This window comes from Stegodyphus dumicola, chromosome 10 (assembly GCF_044657685.1).
Source record: "Stegodyphus dumicola isolate Sdum_Otavi_A_Nest chromosome 10, ASM4465768v1".
NCBI lineage: Eukaryota > Metazoa > Arthropoda > Arachnida > Araneae > Eresidae > Stegodyphus > Stegodyphus dumicola.
In genome coordinates this window covers 142,445,220-142,465,454 of record NC_140777.1, presented here as the reverse complement: position 1 = coordinate 142,465,454, position 20,235 = coordinate 142,445,220, and the positions used below count along the sequence as shown (strand labels likewise).

The 20,235-nt window shown below is 33.4% G+C and overlaps 1 protein-coding gene across 2 annotated transcripts in view; it reads left to right on the top strand.

Moving 5' to 3' along the window:
* The window catches only part of LOC118186859 (uncharacterized), a 267,110-nt gene that overhangs the window by 190,635 nt on the left and 56,240 nt on the right, over positions 1 to 20,235 (top strand). For both annotated transcript variants that reach the window (XM_085825624.1, XM_085825623.1), the window contains exons 6-8: positions 101 to 209; positions 16,471 to 16,622; positions 18,981 to 19,148. In XM_085825624.1, coding sequence (XP_085681750.1) covers positions 101 to 209; positions 16,471 to 16,622; positions 18,981 to 19,148 — 429 coding nt within the window. The remainder of the gene's footprint in view (positions 1 to 100; positions 210 to 16,470; positions 16,623 to 18,980; positions 19,149 to 20,235) is intronic.

The window sequence follows — 20,235 nt, the reverse complement described above, 5'->3', positions numbered from 1 at the left end:
ATTTACGATGGTTTTAATACTCTTTTAAATAACCATTTGTGTTTAGTAAATATTTTATGTCTCATATCGTTATTAATAACTATAGTGATATTCCTTCCAGGCTAACCTTCGCAGGCTTCTCGACCACATTCATAACAATCATGTGGAGAAAGTGACCAAAATGTGCTCAAGGGGTTTGGATCCCAATTTTCATTGCCAAGAAACAGGAGGTGAATATACAAATTTTATTTTTTAATCTAATATTTTATTTACTATTCAAATCCATTCATCCACTCGACAGAAGTTTTTTCCCTCAATCAAGATATTTAAAAAATGCTTTAACTACTTTTTATACTCTCTGAGTCCAACGTTCATTAGTAAGGAATTTTCGTTACCGCATGCCTTCGTTGATGTTATTAGAAGCACATCCAACTAGTAATCGAAAGGTCCGGAATTCGAATTCTGACGAGTCCATCGTTGATTCTTTATGTTTTCAGGCTTTGAAATATCTAACTACACTAGAAATAAAGCACGAACTCACACTTTCGTAGACAATAATTCGACACCACCAGGATTTGGCGTCTGAAACCTTTTTTCTGTGCTCGCCCTTTAAGTGGGAAAAGAAAGTAAGAAATTCTGTCATAATAATTGGCGCAGATTTTTTATGGTGTAATTGGCGAGAGGATCACTGATGTTTCAGATTTCTCTGTTTTGAAATCCTTAATGACTTTATATATTGTTACGTTATTTTCTTCCTTCGCGTTCGTACGGGGTTCGTAGATTTGGAGTGAATAACGAAGACACTTGATGAAGTAACGAAACACACTTTATTTTGCCAATATTAATTAGGACAGCTCCAAAATCACTTTTTACTGTCGTTGAAGAAACACGCTGACACAATAAGCCTTCACACTATCAGGCTATAACGGTCGAGACAGCTTCGCTGCAAAGCAACCGAGTACAGCTCCTAACTTTGCTCGGTCGCTCTCGGAACTCCACGTACTCTTGAGACTCTCCACGCTATCCTCTCGCCCGGAAGGACAATTGCTGTAATTGTCCTTATTACATTCCAGCTCCACTGGATATAGTAGTTGCACTGGTCTTTTGATCGTATGGCCATTGGGCTCCCAGGAAAGACTTCCATTATGATACCCATCTTCCACATAAGCCTTGGAATTTTATCTTCATGCTCTAATACATTAGTTCCTTTCTTCAAACAGGTTCCTGTTTTCGCCAGTTTGGAATGATGAGCAGATTTTAAATTCATCAAATAATCCTGCCTCTATTTTCGCCAGATTCTTTCTACCAGTATCTATTGATGTCTAAATCGACGTGTAAGACTCTCCTTTGTTGAAGTTAATTTAGAGCTTCTTTGTGGCAATGATAGTAATCGTCTTCCTATTAAGAAGTGACCAGGGGTCAAAGATTCCGGCTCTCCTAGATCCGAGTATGTAAATGTTAAAGGTCTGGAGTTAAATATAGCTTCCACTTCTGTCATGACTGTCTCTAATTCCCTGAATGTCAAGGATGATTTGCCTAGGATTCTCTTCAGAACAGCTTTCAGAGACTGAACCATACGCTCCCAAAAACCTCCCCACCATGCCACCCTCTCAACTATAAATTTCCATTTGATTCCTTGCTTAGAGAACTCGTCTTGAACTTTATTGCTTTTCATCACCCCGTTCAGTAGCTCTAATTCTTTTTTCGCTCTTTTAAAGGTTTTGGTGTTATCGGTATACACTATTCGGCACAAACCTCTTCTCGCTATGAAGCGTCTAAATGCAAGCAAAAACTTTTCTGGGGAAAGGTCAGCCGTAAGTTCTAAATGCACGGCTCTAGTTACAGCACAGGTAAACAGTAAAACGTATGTCTTAGATAATTTTTTTCCACTTTTGACGTACAGTGGACCCGCGTAATCTATTCCGGAGTTCTCAAACGGAAAGGCTTCTCGGCATCTGTCTGGTGGGAAAGGTGCCATATCTTGCATGACAGGTTGATTTCGAAATATTTTGCAGACATTGCAATTGTACAGAACACTTTTAATTTTCCTACGAGCCTTCAGCAACCAAAATGTATCTCTTATCTGATTTAAAGTATCTGCTATTCCTCCGTGCCCTACCACCTGATGACTGTGAAGAATAATTAGATCAGTCAAATGATCTTTGTCGGCAACAGGATTGGATGTGCTTGTTTGTAATCCAAATTTGAATTTTCTAATCGTCCACCAACACGAGTTACATTACTTTCATCTACAAATGGACTGAGGGACTTCAGTTTTGATTTTGAACCTAAATCCTCGTTGTTCTTCAATGCCCGTATTTCATTTATGAAATTTCGCTCCTGAACACGTTTGATCCAATAAGTTTCTGCCATTTCCAATTCGGTAACCTGTAAACATCCTGATAATTTTGAAGTATTTTTAACATTGTTGATGAACCTTAAGCACCACGCAGTAATTCGGTAAATTCGGTGTAAATTGCTGTAATTTTGGGTTTTAAATAAATCTTCGGAAGGTTCGGTAACGCATGCATTTACGAAAACTTCCTTCGATGTTTTTCTTAGTTCCTTGTTGCATTCTTCAATGTTCTTTGTGGAACATTAATTCGGTTTTGGCCAGTGTTCCATTTCTTCCTTTAACCACGCGGGCACTTCCCACCATATGCTATTCTGCTTCAGATGTTTGACATTTTCACCTCTAGTTAGCAAATCAGCTGGATTATGTTCACCAGGAGTATATCTCCAGTTCAAGACATCTGAATTCTTCTGTATTTCCTTCACTCTGTTCTGAACAAATGGCTTCCACCTTTTCACATCACTTCTAATCCAATGTAACGTTATACTAGAATCAGTCCACATATATACAATTAAATCAATGTCCCGAAGTTTCTTTTGGATATATTTTGACAAGCGGGAGCCTATCAAAGCGCCCATCAATTCCAATCTGGGAAGTGATAATTTTTTCAAAGGCGCTACTCGTGATTTTGATGTAATGAAGCTAGTACGAATGACTCCATTTTTCGAATAACGAAACAGAACAGCTCCATAGGCCTTCTGACTCGCATCTGTGAAACAGTGTAACTGTAAATCATCCTTTATATCCCTTTTCCCAGCACCTGCAAACTGATGTCTTGGTATTTCCAAACTAGAAATATGAGCTAATTCATCACACCAGCTTTGCCAATTCTTTCTGAGATTTTCTGGTATTTCAGTGTCCCATGCTATCTTTTGTTCCCATAAATCTTGTAATAAAATCCTATCTCGAATGGTGTATGGATTTAATAACCCCAGTGGATCAAAGAAACGTCCTACAAATCTCAAGATTTCCCTTTTAGTTGGTATGCTATCTATCCTTTTGGCATCTTTTACAAAATCTTCAATTTCTATAAAAAATGTATCATTTGACCTATTCCATATGTATCCCAATACTTTAGAGCAAGTCGAATCTTGTGAAAAATCTTCTTCATTACATACCTATTGTAAATTTGTTTCATTCGTTTTCCACTTCCGCATGTTAAATCCACCTTCTTTCAGTATGCGTTTAATATGTTCCGATTCCTCGAATGCTTCTGATTCGTCATCTGCTCCAGCGATTACGTCGTCAACATACATATTTTCAGTTAGCATGGAAAATACGTTCGGATACTGTAACTTGTATTTGTCAGCGTGTAAATTAAGAGTTGCTCTGAGAAGAAACGGACAAGACGTTGCTCCAAAAATTACCCTTGTCATACGAAGAGCCTTTATTTTGGTTCCATTTAATTCATCATCGTTCCATAGAAACTTGACTGCGTTTCTGTCTTCATCAGCAAGGGAAATCTGCAAGAATGCTTGTTCGGTGTCAGCTGTAAACGCAATTCGATTTTGACGGAATTTAAGGAGCAATTCCAGTATGTCTGGACACATCTTGGGACCTGAATGTAAACAGTCATTTAATGACAAACAATTCTCCGCATGTAACGAAGCGTCAAAAACCATACGGAGTTTTGTAGTTTACTTGTTTTCTCTTATAACGGCTTGATGTGGCATAAAATACGTTTTTGGTCCAATTTCAATGTTAGTCTCTTCGGCGGTTCCTTCTTTTAAGTACTTATCAATTACTTCGCGATATCTGTCATAGAACTGTTGATTATCTTGAAATCTACGACTTAAACTCTTAAATGTAATTTTAGCAATCTCCAGATTATCTTTAAGCTCATTTGAATTATCATTCCAGGGAAGGCGAACAATATAACGATTGTTTTCAAATTTCACAGATCTTTTGAAATTATCGAAAACTAAATTGTCTTCTAATTCGAGTTCCTTATCCGAATCATAATTTATCCCCATAGAATCGAGCTCCCAGAGATTCTTCAGCAAACTAGACAGTGATTTATTCTGTGTATCTTTATTATTATGAACCACAACCTTCATCGTATTCACATTACTTGGTGAAATTCCGTAAGCCCTTTCTGTTCTACTAATGGTCCAACCCAGTTTTGTTTCAACCGCTACTAAGGAATTAGACAGTCTGTGAACCTTACCCGTAACTATATTTTCCAATAAAAATCCGCTCCTATCAGCAAAGAAATTTTCGGCGGTTTATTCCCTTGTCCGCATTCATCGGAAAGTTGTATGCCCTGTTTTTAATAAGATTAACTATTTCATTTCTAGGGGAATGAATATGTGATCCATTAATGACAAGAATAATTAAAGCTTCTACTTTGATTTCATACCGATACTTCGAATTACGCAAGATGAGCCTGTTTTTTTTTTTTAACATTCTGCGCTTCAGATGTCGTGCAACCGAAATAGAATATTTTTATTTTTTCTTCTCCAATAATGGGAAGTTTTAATTTCTTACAGATTCCTCTCTAATAAATGTTCGCTGCGATCCTAAATCAAACAACAAGCGAACGCTTTGCTGGCGCCAATTGCCTGTGTTTATAATTTCAGCTCGTGCTGTCAGAAGAAATGAGTTATTTGCTGTTGCGTAATCGGAAACAGAAGAGACTACTGCCCCTCTGACGATGCTATTTTAGACGCTTCAACCCATTTGCCATCGTTATTCGTGTCGTCTTCACACAATTTATCTTCTTTATGTTATTTGAGACTGCAATTAAAGTCAGCTTTCATTTGAGCGTTTTTCATGAAGAGAAACACTCTAAACAGAAATGAAGTGAGGAAAAAATTAAGCGAGTCGACCTTTTTCCCGCAGCTGTTGTTTCCATAGCTACGTGCCGAATAGCCTGGCGTAAAATAATCTTGAAATATTGAAATTCCTGTTTTAAAATAGCTGACGATAGCTGACAGTTGTGTTATAGCGGAAGCTTTCGTTCCACGAGCATTCATTTATATGCACACTTATGTATGTTATATAGAAAAAAACGTGGTTCCGAAAAGGTCGAGGAGAAATTAATTGAGTTCTGATAAATGTTTATATATATATATATATATATATAATCATCCTTTACTAACTAAAAAATAATATTTCTTTATTTTTTTAATTATTCATAAACATAATAATTTACAGCAAAAAAAAAAAAAAAAAAATGCGCAAATTATTTCAGAAAATGTAATTAATACTTTCGCCTTTTAATTAAAATTTTATTCATGCACCTATTCGTCTCATTTGTATTAAAGAATTTTTTTTCCTTTTACTGAATGCTTTATTTTGGAAAAATTGCATTAATCGTAAAATGTTTGGATTTCCATTGTAAATTAAGATTGAATTATATAATGAATATTTCCATATTTAATTTAAACTTTAAGCAACACAGATAACTTTCTTTTGCTTATAAGTACAAATTATGATTTCAAGTAAAGTAATTCTTGATCAGGAATGAAATTCAGAGATGTCAAATTCGGTACCAGGGATTACCTTTCCGCGCAGTCTTACAGGTAAATTTGCCATAGATTTATTTTAAATTAAGTAAATATAATTGATATTTATAGTTTTAATTTAATTTTAAGTAATTCAAAGAGTTGTTATTAATTTTAAATGTAATATATGGTTCTAACTAATATAAATTCTGGAAGAGGAATAGAATTCTGAGATGGCAAATACTATACTGAGTACCACCCTTCCTATGTTACCTAAAATTCCCTCCCGACCATAGAGTTTAAGCCGGTAATCTCATAGAAAAATTTCATACCAAAAGTTTCTTAATTGGCATTTATGTATAGAAAAATTCCATACCAAAAGATTTTTTAGTGGTTTTCAGGTAGAAACATTCCATACAAAATTTTTGAGTTAGTATTTCTGTGTAGAAATTTTTCATATCAAAAGATTTTGAGTGGTATTTGTAGAGAAAAACTCTGTAATAAAATGTTTTGAATGGTATTCTCAATCAAAACTTCCAAGCAAAAAGTATTTTGCTTTGGTATTTGTGTATAGAATTCCATACCAAACGTTTTCGAGTGGTATTCATAGAGAAAAATGCCATACCAAAAATGTTTAGCTGCCCCTCCTGCGGCTGAGCGATTAAAATTTTTCTTTCCTTTCCAGATTAGCATAATTTTAATTCCAGCCAATAAAATGTGTTGAAAATATTTTGAAAAAAAGCAGCCACTCTAAAACTAAGATCTGGAGCGTTTCTAATGAAGTAATGTTAGTGATACTATTTATATCGTAAATTTGTTTCATTTCGTAATAGGTAACTATCCGATAATTCTACACAGATTAATTTATACGACTTATGAGAAAATTTACTAAAATTTTTCATTCGTTTTATTTTCGAACTAAATTATGTTCCCGAACTTAGTAACGTCCTAACAATTTCTACAATGCAGTAACTACTACGTAACTGTGTACCACGTAAGTTGCATTATTCTTTAAATAAAGGTAATGCATTTGATTCCTAAGCACTTATATTCATTTAGGCAGCCGAGTCCTTTACGGAGCATTCATCCTTTTAGTGCTTACGTAATAAATAAGTAACGGTTTTTGAGAAGTATGCGCATAGAAAAATTCCATACCTAAAGTTTTTGAATTGATATTTGCATAGACAAATTCTATACCAAAAGATTTTAAGTGATATTCTCATCTAAATATTCCATGCAAAATTTTTGAATCGATATTTGTGTGCAAAAATTCCATACCAAATATTTTTAGTGGAATTGGAGTAGAAAAATTCCATATTAAATGGTTTTGAGCGGCATTCGCATAGAAACGTTTCATAGCAAACGTTTTTGAGTAGGTATTTGTGTATATAGAAATTTCATACTAAAATTCTTGAGTGTTATTCGTATAGAAAATTCCATACCAAAAGTTTTCGAGTGCTTCCATAATTTTTTTGTTTTTGTTTTTGTTTTTGTTTTTCTTCTTTTGCACGTGGTTTCGTTCATTTCCGTAAGCGTATGGATTTTGAAGCCTTGTAGTTCTTTTGATAGGAATTTTCGCAAAATTTTCATTTTCTAACATTTCCGAAATTTTAACTTAGAATATTTCAGAAATTCATTTTAGTTCTAGCTGCAGGTGTTTATTTCTCTTTATAGTCACAAAAATCCTTTTTTCTTTACATCAGAACAGGTCAAGTTGATGAACAGCGGACACCCAATGTTTAACCATATAAGTAACGTGGGTATAGTCCCACATTAATTATTTAGACCGCAACACAGACAGTTCTCACAGAGTATTCATAGAGTACCGTGAAAAGGTTCTGAAGAATCAGATATTTAGTTCTAACGGTACTTGAAAAATGACCAAACATCGAAATTTAACAATGGAATTAACGGAATTAGGTAAAAAGGCGCAGAGTTTTTCTATAGCAGCGCCTTTCAAGATTTTTTTCCCTCGTCTTCCCGTCATAAGAATTTATAATTTTAAAATATCCCTAACCTCTTCTTTAGAAACTTATGAACCCCCTCACCCCTTCTTCAGTATTATTGCAATATGTTTTACTATTTTATTATTTTAATACCACAAAATTAGGACATGAATTAAGTTAAAAAATATAAAAATGTGTGATTATTAAAATCAAAGTTGTTTAAATCATTTTATCTATACATATAATTAAGAAAAGTTTCCTTCAGATCTTTTCAAATGTATTTATATTATTTTTGAAATGTTATTCCTTTTTTTCCTGCGTATATTGGCGGGAGCTGTTATTAGCTCAAATAGCGGTTAGTTAATTTTTCTTTTGGTGCTTTTAGTTTGATTAAAGAGTTTGATAATAGGAAACACGGTAATTATTTTACATATTTCTGTAGTACAATTCCTTTTTTCTCTTAAATTATGCAACTAAAACTGGCGAATCTTTCTCAAATAATATTAAAAACAAAAATCTAAAAAGTAGCTTAAAACAATAATATCTCAAAATGAAGGATAGACTGGACGAACTAAACATAGTGAATACTAAAGAATTTCTGAAGCAATTAGTATGAGCACGGCTCCAGCGAGACAATGCATCTTAAGTCTTCAATATGATATGTCGAAGAAGCGTTTCTCTTCAAAATTAAAAAAAATAATAAATAAAAAGGTCATAAATGCGCATAAATTTCAGAAAATAGACACCTTATCAAGTCGAAAACGTAAATAATATATTTAATTTATTTAAGTGTTTACATTTTATTGTCTGAACACAAATCGTCATTATATACTTGTATGACTAGATAAGGTAATTAAGCTATGTTTGCATTATCTTTTAGGGCACGTAAGTTACACAAAAACAAATCAGAATCTTGTACCAATGCAGGGTTGAAAGCGTCACCTTTACATGTTAGCGTACAGAGAATTAGATACGAAAGAACAGTACGCAAAAAAGTAAGAAGTTTTTATTACTCACAAGACAACTTAGAAGTGCGCACACTTGCCTTGTTAGCCTGACGCACGCTCGATGATGTCAGCGCATAGCATCGTATGTATTCTGGTAAATTTCTTGGTCTTTGACTTCCGAAGCAGTTTTATGATGAAAAAGAGACGCGGAGCGCAGCGCAATAAGAAACGTTCTGGAGAAAAGCGTTTATCCCAGCACGAGTTTGAACAGATTTCTAGCCGTAACAACTAAGTTCAGCCGTCTGTTTCTTGTACGCATCACAATATTTTATGACGTTAGAAAAAAATAAGTCCTGCACCTCTTTTTCGAGTAGGAAAAGTAGGAGAGAACCATTCGGAATAAGTTTCTGCTTTTGTATGTTACATTTCTGGAAAGTTTCACTTTTTACCTCTGGGAGAAACGTTTCATTTGGAAAGGTTTCTTACTCATTTTCCCATGAATAGATCTGATAAGGTTTCAGAGATGCGCGCGATACAAGGTTCTTCATCATCTCCAGCGGGGAGGGGGGGATGGCTAAATTCCTAAATCCTTTGACGTAGTTTCAGAAGAAGTAGTCAAAGTATGTCAACATCCTGTTTCTTATGAAAGCAATTTACAAATCCTAAAAGATCGCAAGAACATTTTCACTGCCGTATAGCGTCATCTATTGCATCAAAGATCGTGCTCCTGATCCCGCATTGTATAATACATAATTAATTAAATATGTAAATATGTATAACATATAATTAATTAAATTCCTAAAACGAAGATGTTTAATAATAATAATCCTCTCCTTTTTAATCCGACCGTCAATGAAATCCAGGACAAATCAAATTTCTAAAAAATTTAACACACACGCGTACATATATATGAATGTATATATTATATACAGAAACTATGAAAAATGATTAAACTGAAAACATGAAAATGATAATGAATCTATAGAGCAGAACTGAAACTGAGGAAAAGGTATTGAAATGCTGGAAAAATACTGAAACTACAAAAACAAATGCTGCTATTATTAGAAAGATAGATAGGACGAGTTTGAATCTCAGATCGAGACCGAGCAATCGGCACTTGTCGAATTCGATCCATATATTCAGATTTAGGACATCCACACCATAACAAGAAATACGATTTATTTTCAAAGAACATACAAAAGCACTGCCAGCCCTTTTATAAACCTAAATTCTTAGCTCAGAATTAATCTCAAAAGCATGAAATGTTTACTCTCTCTTAGCTGACGTAAATTCTCTTTTTCCTTTCTCCTTCGGTTTTCAAGAGCTAGAGTCTACGAAAAAAGTAATTAGGATCAATCTTTTGTGGTATCACGTGCGGAAGTGGAAGTTCTTTTCACTTTTGAGAGCAAAAAAGAAAATGAAAAAGGAGACACTAGATGTTTGGCTTCATCATTAAATTTATCCTGTTTGCGGCTTCAGATGAAAGCAGAGAATCAGATTTTATTTAGCAGCGTAAGTTGTATAACATTGCCAGATTTATAGATGATGTATGTTCCAAGATGTTTGAAGAAAGATCATCACACGACTGAATATTTCTTGAACGGTTAGTTGTATATTCGTGGCTATAAATTAAGGAACGAATGGAATGAGAAAATTCTTTCAACACTGACAGTTTTATATAATTATAAAAAAAAAAAAAAAAAAAAAAAAATAAGAAACGTAATTTTTTAAAGTGACCTCATAGAAAACATATGATTATAAGAAAATTCTTTTTCTTTGACTAAATAATTTAGTAAAGACATTCAGTATTTCAATTTAATTGCATTAATTAAATGAAGATCAAAATTCCATGATACAGGCACTAGCTAAAAGCTTGGAGACCAAACTGGTAAAGATAAGTATTATTGACTGATATATTTAAAAATTATACTATTATGGACGGGGTAAAGATAATTATCTTTTCCATTAGCGAAAACATATCTCTAATCTAAGCAATCAACGTTCATCTCTCCAGATTGAAACAGTTTTTTCCTATTTTATATACCTCCCGAAAAAAATCTTTTGTATGATTACGAATAGAATAACTAATTAATAGAACAGTAACTATTACGATGAAGAATAATAACTAGTTAGAATTTTTTTGCAGACGGTCATATAAACATTTAAATTTCATATATTTTTATTAAAAGATGAGACATCACGTAATTAATCGGAAAAAGAAAGCCTACTTCATTTTACTCATTTCGCGATTTAAAACCTGTTACCGCCAATGCTATACTACAGAATATGCCAGATGTGTTTATAGATTGCAGGATTACGTAAGAGACATTCAGCTCTTCATCAGTTTTGAAATATTTGATATGGTCTGTAATAAAAAGGCCATTTTGTGTGTATTTTATAGTACCTGATTTTCATATATATTACTTGTTATTTGAATGTACTATTCTTTGTTTATTTCCTAGCAATAGTAAATATAATCAACCATTAAGTCTATCAACGACTGAGTGGCTAAATCCATTAAACTCTCGTAATTCCTCGAATCTTTTAATTTTATTCTTTTCTAGGTCTTTGGAAGCAAACAATGGTTTGTACTTCTAAGGACAAAATCAAAACAATTAACTAGTTTGATGAGAATCGAGACCCAACTTACAGCTTTCAAAAGGCGTATCTACTTGGCATCTAAAATTACTGACGTTAGTCACAAATGAAAACTTTGTTAATATTTATGTAAATTTTTTACATTGAACCATAAAAAAATAAATGATAATCGGCACATATTTTAGGTATGGATAAAATTTAATATTTTTCTAAAATTTTCTGTAGTTCTAGACTATGCTGCTCGTTTACAAGTCATTCAAACAGTTGCTAATCTACCAGAAATTTTCAGTAAATTTATCCAATCTGTTTATAAGAATCTGTTTATAAGTGTAATCATACAGATCAAACGCAAGTTAAAAAATTATCTATGCTGGACGCACATGGGTTGCTGCTAGTCTCAATTTTCAGATTCTCGTACCAATGTTATGATTTTAGAATCATAATTCTAATCATCAATTTATATACACTGTTAAAGGGAATAAATTATAACTTATCGCAAATAGCTTTTCCTTTTGCCAGTCTCAAAATGTTTGTGGATGATAAGTAACTGACTTATAATTTTACTTATATGTTGTCAAGGTTAACTAAAGCATTACAGACATTTTAACAATCAGAACTTCATCTTATTGGAGTGAAACTTGGTTCAACAGACTTCTTTCTGTTACTCCATCTGAAGCGAGCCCTAAGACAGAAAGATTTTCGTATGACGAGGACTGTATATGTTATATTGAAAGAGAATTTTGCATGTTCTCTGTTTTATGTACATTCTGGCATTGCAATATACCCCTTCCATCCTGTGTCTTCAAAACTGTATCCTATGTACCGCCACCTAGCCCTTGTATGCCCATGTATTTTAACTAAATTCTTAAGTTCTTCAATAAACGCTGGATAATGGAGGTGGAAGGGTATACACCTGCTTACCTCTTATAGACACCAGGTGCCACCCTGCTTCACCTGTCACTTGCCCGTAGTTTTAAGGAACTGTACAGTGATCACCAAAAAGGCATTGTAACAACGGATACTACTTTGGAGGAACATATTATTTATTCTGATTTAGTAAAGAAATTTTTGTTTGTAAACATACCGTCCAAATTTTATTGTCAAAGCATATATATTAAATCGAGAAGCTGCAAAAGGTTGACGATCTTGTAATGAAACTGTTTAGCTTTTATAACATACTACTTTTGCTCTCTCTCTATATATATTGTATTTGAGTGTGTTGTAATGAAAGTCATTCCAACTGCAATTGAAACGTAAATGGTTTGGGTTGCCGTTTTCTCTGCGCAAATAAAACAGTCTAAAATCATTAAGTTTATCTTGTAGCGAATATGAAGGAATGGGGCACCTAATAACGAATAGATTCAGGTAGAAGACTGATTTCTACAAACCAGTAGTAGATAGGAGCGTATATACTTTCCGTCCTAGAGGGATCACTTTTATCTAGATTTCTCAGAAAGAAGTTGGTATCGTGTACTGTGAAATTTTAGATTTAAAAGCTTTATATTCTGATTAAATATGAAATAGCATAATTCCAGCAAGAGAGATTTTATGATGTTTAAAATAGAAAGCTGTTAAATTGTTCATAATTAACATTTCTTCTTTTTATAGTCACTGGCTCAGCCAACATTGCCGCTCCCATAATTTGCTGCGTTTTTAAATTGCTGTAGGAAAAAAAAAAGAATTTTTAAATATAAGGAATTATTAATTTTTAACTATAAGGAAGTTGTAGATTTCATGGAAACTTGTTCGTATTTTACTGGGGCAAACATTAAAATACAGAGTGTTTTTTATCTGTATAAATTTTCGATCTATGATTAATCTGAGAAATTTTTTTTTAAATAAATCTCAGAATTTATGAGATGATTTAGTAAATATGAAAGGTCTTGATTTGTTTTCAAAAATTTCTGAATTTTATTGAAGCATAAATCTTTAAAAACAACCATCTTGTATTAGTGAATGTTCCCTTTAAACTCTTCTCTGCTCTTACCGATGACAATGAACACAGCTTCACTTGCAAAGGCTATGGTATGAAGATAATGAGGCTCTGTGTGAGACGATATGTTGCTGAATGCCCGTACCCAAAAATCAGCATTAGGGGCAACATTTATGCAAGCTGTATCGTGTTTGCATTTTTTTAATAATACAGCCATTGTAGTAAACTATTGTACGTTTATTGTTATTGGGAAATAATATGATATTAGAAAGCAGACTGGAATCGGATGTATCTGAATGTTCAGAAAATGGATGGACACCAAAGGAAGTTGAAAGCTGTTTCATTATTGTTGATAATTCTTCAGCTTATTTTGATAAATGTGTTTAACAGCTCAGTAATGACTTTTACTGCAGATCGCTGACGGCAGACGCTGTTGAATGGCATTTGCGTACATTGATCTAAAGTTAATGTCATCACTAAACTGTTACAGCTCACTAATATTCTTTGCTGGTCAGTCTATGACAGTATCTGAGTGGTTAAAGCTGCAAAATGGGAGCAGTCTTGGGGGATTGATTTTAGGCTATTCAGTGAAGTGTATGCAGAAAGTTTGTTGGTTTTTTTTTTCTTTCATCAAAAACCCGTTTATTTCAGAAAGTCTTCAAAACTCGAGTGCTTTCTCACATTAAAACGAAGAGAAACATGAATATGAAAATATTAGACTCTAAAGGTTTCTAACGACGGTAATTTTAAAATCATTTAAGAGTGACTGAAATCGAAACTGTAAAATTTTCATTCGCTTTTAAGCAGTGTCATAAGAAGGAAGTCAGTACCTTCGATGTTTAATATACAAAATTATGCACCAAAATGTCTTTTCGATTCGCTTTAGTAATAAGTTATAAAGATACTTTATCTTTAATGCCCTTTGCATGGAAGGTACGCCGAAAATTCCTTTAACGTTACAAATTCTTCATGTACTTCTGTGTCTCTTGACTTTAATTAAAATAAGAAAACTAAACAAGAAACATTAATGGAAACATAAAGAAAAATACCTTCACATAAGATGGTATTTCCTTGCTAGTGCTTGTTTCCTTCAGATCAGCTGACATAGATGGAGTTCTCCAACTACGCAGAGTTAACAAGTTTTCTTTCGATGCGCCAATCACGAAAAAAAAAAAACCACTCTCGTGAGGTATCTGAGACGTGTCACAGAGCAACTATGTGGGTGGAAAGAAATTCGTGGGAACGTACCTTCTGACACCGACATATAAACCGTGACGATGACAAGACTATCTCGCGTTAATAGGCAGTATCCTATGAATACGATGCTTTTCTTTTAGTGAAGAGAAAGAAGATCGATATTGCACTTCCCGATATATATAATGAGGTTAAGTCCATAGAAAGTAACTCAATCTATGCGCTATTGCTAAAGAATTAGGCTAAAGATATTGCATTTACCTTAAATAATAGCGCCAGATAAAAAGTACTAAATCACGTCAATGGCATCGGAATTTGCAAGATGCATCTTTAAGTAATGAATAGCTCTTTGCAAAAATAAAGTACTGCTTTTAACGTATTTCACTGACAAAATGTTTATTAAGTTATTAAGGAATTGCTTGTTGAAATATTATTTAAATGCCTAATAACTTTTATAATTCAAACTGGAATAGAAAAGCGCATTTAATTACAAACATACTAAATGTATCTTCCTTGCTAAAAGGCATTCATAATCCGTCCATTACATGTGTTGATGGGCATTCAAATACTTATTGGAATACTTTATAATAATAACTTCAAAACTTTTGCATAGTTGCTTTAATCGCTCTGGGAGGATTTATTTAATTTGGTTAACAGTTATTTTGTGTTTAAGCAGCTTTTATATCGCTTTTGCTTTCAACTCACACTTTACAAACTGACAAAACACCCGTGTGTTCAAATGAAATAGAAAGAATTTAGTATTTAAGGGAAGGTTTTGGAAGGTGAAATCAGAACGTGTTCTGACTGTCTGAAGGCTATGTTGATATCTTTGATTCTCTAGCGATTAGATTAATGCGGCGTTGAATAATCCTTGCCATCAGGCTTGTCTACTCCGACTTTCAAGTTACAGCCAGTTTATACGATAGTTAACATGTGAAACCGTTAGGCTGTACCTAACTTCATTAATTTTTAAATCATCTGTTACCTGTTAATTTAAACCAAAAGTTTTGCCTTTGGTAAGAACGAGTTGATGCCATCTATGAAACTTGGTTTGAGTTAATAGAGGGTTCATTACACCTTTCTCCTGATTTTGTAGTACTTTTAAAGGACTTGGTGATAATTCACCAAACAGTTTTCAACGTCGAGTACATTTTATATTAGCCAAGCTTACCAGACATTATAACTTAACTCGAGTTGTAACTTATTATAACTGACATGTTAGATAGGCCATTTCCTAGAATTTTCCCAACCCTTTTCTAACAATGAAGAGAAAATTAAAATTTTTAATTACGCATTATTAATAAATCAAATGAACTATGGTTCTTAATTTATCGTGAGAAGGAGATGTATCACTTTGCGAAAAGCCCTTTCACGCAGAATTTATCATTTCATGAAGGAGAATTAAGTCGACATGCTTTCTATAATGAACTTATAAGCAAAGCGTATTTCTATGGTTAATTCTCCTCTTAATCCAGGATTTAAGTTAATAAACGTGATTTATGTAATAATGCATAAAATCTAAAACTTTATAAAGTATTTCTGCCGCCTTTCTAGCGCGCCTTCGTGGTGTAGTGGTTCTGCATGCTGGACCGGTATTCCAGAGGTGCGTGGTTCGGTTCCCAGCGAAGGTGGTTGCATATTTTTCATCCTGCCTGCTTCCAATGGCACCCGAACTAAAAGGGTGTCGGATGAGGTTTCTCCTCACCCAGGATTTGGCGATTAGGTCCCCTAAAACCCCCAGTCGCCCTTTAAAAAGGAGAGTATATAAGGCATTTCTCCTGCCTTTATAGCGTGCCCTCATGGTGTAGTGGTGCTGCACGCTGGATCGGTATTCCAGAGGTCCGTGGTTCGATTCCCGGCGAAGGCAATTTCTTATTTTTTATCTTGCCTGCTTCCAAAAATACCTAATGTTTCTACAACTTGTTAAGAAGACAAATACCAAGGTTCAAAATTTTAAATTCTTCAAAACATCCCTCTTCTAAAAATCTCTCATTGTTACATGAAACTCTCGCTCAAATGTTACTGTATATTTTTATTACTTATTCACTGTATTTTTTATCTCTTTCTTTGGCAGAATCTCCCCTCACACTGGCTACATCTTTGAAACATCCGGCGAAGGTCATCATGGCTTTGGTGAACGGTGGAGCTCATCTGGACTTCCGTACCAAAGATGGTTGCACTGTATTGCACAAGGCGGTGGAAAAGAACAATTTAGAAGCCTTAAGGGTAAAATAACTCATTTGTATGTAAGATCATATTGTAAAAACACTTTGATGTTTTGTATATTTCTTCTCAGACTAGTAAATTGAAAACTGCTTTCTTAAATTAGTTTTAAAAAAACTGAACTAATCATTATAATAATTATTGACTCAAAGCTCGTTTTTGTACTAATATATTCTTCAGCATATTCATAATTTTGAGCATTGTGAGCATTTGGACTCCTATTAAGGTCTCCAAAGACTTTTGAGAGCTTTGAATAAGGTTTGTTTAATTACAGCTGCTTTGCATTTCTCTTTTTCGTCTTTACGTATTCTTGTCTTATTCTTGTACATTTTCTCACAAGAAACCTTTCTTCATATCCAAGATCCTTTCGAACATTTTTATATCAATAAAGAGTAGGACAATTATATTCATCTTACATCCTCAGCACATTTTTACAGCAGCACACCTCAAAACTTTAAAAAACCTACCATTAATTAGTTGCGTTTAATTTAATTTGCATGATAGTGAATATCGATGTAAAATAGAAGAGACAGGAAAAACATAAAATAATTCATGAGCTAAGTAACCGAATGAAATTATGCAGATAAATCAATGTGCAAAATTAAATTAAGAAAACATTAAGAGGTCAGTACAAGGTGAGCTTATTTAGATATACGAGTATGTTTCGCATCTCGTCTGCATACATCGGATAAAGTCATCAATACGTTTCTACGGTCAATATCCATTTCTTTACTGACGTCATTTTCAACTGTTGACTAGTTATTGGTGAATAGAAATTTCACCCAAGATGTGTTCCAGATTTTTGATGAAATTTAAATTGTAAGAAGAAAGATTGTAGAGCAATCTGCTCTTTTTTCTATAAATTTTCAACAGCAATATTGCACAGGGCAGCTAGCTCTGGCGTGACGCTTTGTCATCCAGAAGGCTAAAATAATTATGGCAGACGACATCGCTTTAGAGATGGGCAAAAATTCTTCGCTGTAACATTGCGTCTCTAGTACTTATGATATTTATCTCATTATGGTTATCTGTTACTTATTATATTTATCTGTGATTTTTATTACATCAAAACAAATATTCCCACTTTAATTTTTTAATTTCAAATTGTATTGATATTGCATTGTAAGTTCAGTATGTCCTAAATAATTTTTTAATATCCAGATGTATACAGTGGTATAGCACGTTGTACCATAATAGTTAAACTCTAGATCCTTTGAAAAGCTTCAGATGCACATCTCCTGGGCGGAATTCAGTCTTTTAGTATGGGAAGGTATTAGCAGTTGACCCATAGTACATTACTGGTGTTCCGCATACTTGTATTTGTACCTGCCTTTTTATGAGCTCAAATCAGAACCATTCGCCCAGTGTACTGAACGGGCTCTTTTTTATAACTTACTGCTCATTAACATCAACAGCCTTGGTGAATAAGATCAGGAACGAAAACGAAATCAAGAACGGTTCGGGAGGATGGAGAGGAGAGAGGAAAGAATCGAACGAGCAGTGGGATCGAGAACCTTTAGCAAGAATGGCAGCAAAGATCGAAAAGACTCGAGCAAACAGTGGGATCGGACGAATCAATTTCAATCAGACGCTAACTCTCTACACTGATTTCTTTCAAGTGTAGTTTTAATGCTTCCTAAACCTCCTTTCTACAGAGGACTAACCATAAAATGCTGAAATAAAAAAATAAAAAAGTTAGGAAATGATAAAAATGAAACTCGCTTTTAACATGGGAATCGGAATTTCCTTGCACGTTTTCAACAAAAGGTTTTGCTGGTAACCTCTAAAAGAGCTAAATGAAGCTTTTTTTTTTTTTTTTTTTTTTTTTTTTCAGTTTGTGAACGAATATCACATCTTTAATACATACGTACATATATATACGCGCTCATACACACATAAAATAATAAAGATGAAATGTTAGTGTGTACATTGGAGGAATCAAACAGTCATGGCAGTTTTCCAAAAATAGCTCTTCGCGAACTGTAAAAGAGCTAGCACTTCGTTTTGTGTAATTATTTTTCATTTGCTCGTTCTTTAGAATCAGGTAGGAATCGAAATCATCCAAATCTGACCATCATATTGAGCAAGACAACTTAAATACCATACTCAAAAGGGTAGTGACCGTTTTATGACCGGCTCTACGTCCATAAACTGGTCTTATAAACAAACTCTATTCAGATTATGTTCTTCTTGCTTTTAAAAATATATTTTTAGTTTAGATATTTATTAAATTCTTTTGAAAGGCTATATGTGTCGGTTTTCGATACATCTTTATGCTAAGATACGAAATTAAGTGCGTTATAAATTAATTGCCATATATTTACTTATTTACTGTTATTTTTGTATTTTCATATTTTCTAGACGCTGCTTGACCTTGGTTCCTCTCCTAATTATAAAGACATGAGAGGATTGACGACACTCTACTACTCTGTCATTTACAATAGCAATCCTCAACTCACAGAAATGCTTCTTCATGATCACGCCATGATCGGCACATCCGATCCTCATGGTTGGCAAGAAGTTCATCAGGTGTGGGAAAAAGCACTTTTTTTTATTTAATTTTAAATTTTATTATTTTATCATAGACATAATTTTGCTGTTAAACTCTCTTGATCCAACCTCTTGTCCATTTGATTCAATGAAACGTAAGTTTAAACCTGATAAAATTCATCTCTCTATTGCATATTGATAGTTTAACGACTCGAAACAGATGAATTACTCTTTACTGTCATTCTAAAATTGCTTATGATAATCAGTCACTTTTAACAGAAATTTTAGATTATATATGTTAATTTTCTCTCTTGTACATCGCACAAAAGAAAAAAAAATGTGACAGTTCTATATAACTCGTTCTACTGCGCCGAATGACGAAATTCAATTGCGTTTTTCGTGCCTCAAAAGCTTGATTAAGATATAAATTAGATTTATATATAGCATCGTTATATTACAGGTATTTTGACACAAAATCGGACTTTTTCTGAAATGACATGCCAATTGTTTTCCATATCTCGATTCTGCGACTGAAATTATGCCTAAATATTAAATTTTGGTGTTACATTTACGGAGAAATTCAAAACTTTATCTTGGGTGATTTTTTTTTTTATTTGCGGCAAGAATAATTCACTTGGCAAAGTTCTGAATTTATCACAACCCACGTACTTCCTTTTTTTTCATTGGTGCATGAGCGGAAAAAAGTTTCATCGTTCATTCTTTCAAATAATTTTAACAAAGTGTGTCAACAACATTTTCGTTATTATCGCTTATAATAAGTACGCCAAATTTCAAAACGCGCCGATATGTAAATTAACGTATATCTTAGGAAATTTTGTTTAAAAAACTCTAATTTTTTGCAGGTATGCGTAAAAATAGAGTTTCTTTAAGATGATATTAAATCTTTTATAGGTTATAATTCAAAATGTTTTTCGAAAAATTTATAAATTTATAAATAAATATTATTTAAAGATACAAATTTAAAAAATAAATCATAAAAAATTGGCTTATTTTATTTGGAATGAACCCAAATTTCGAAATGTGACAGCAATACTCAACTAAGTTTAATAAAAAAGTGATATTAATAAATATAATATATCAAAGTAAATTAACATTGAGGGGTTAA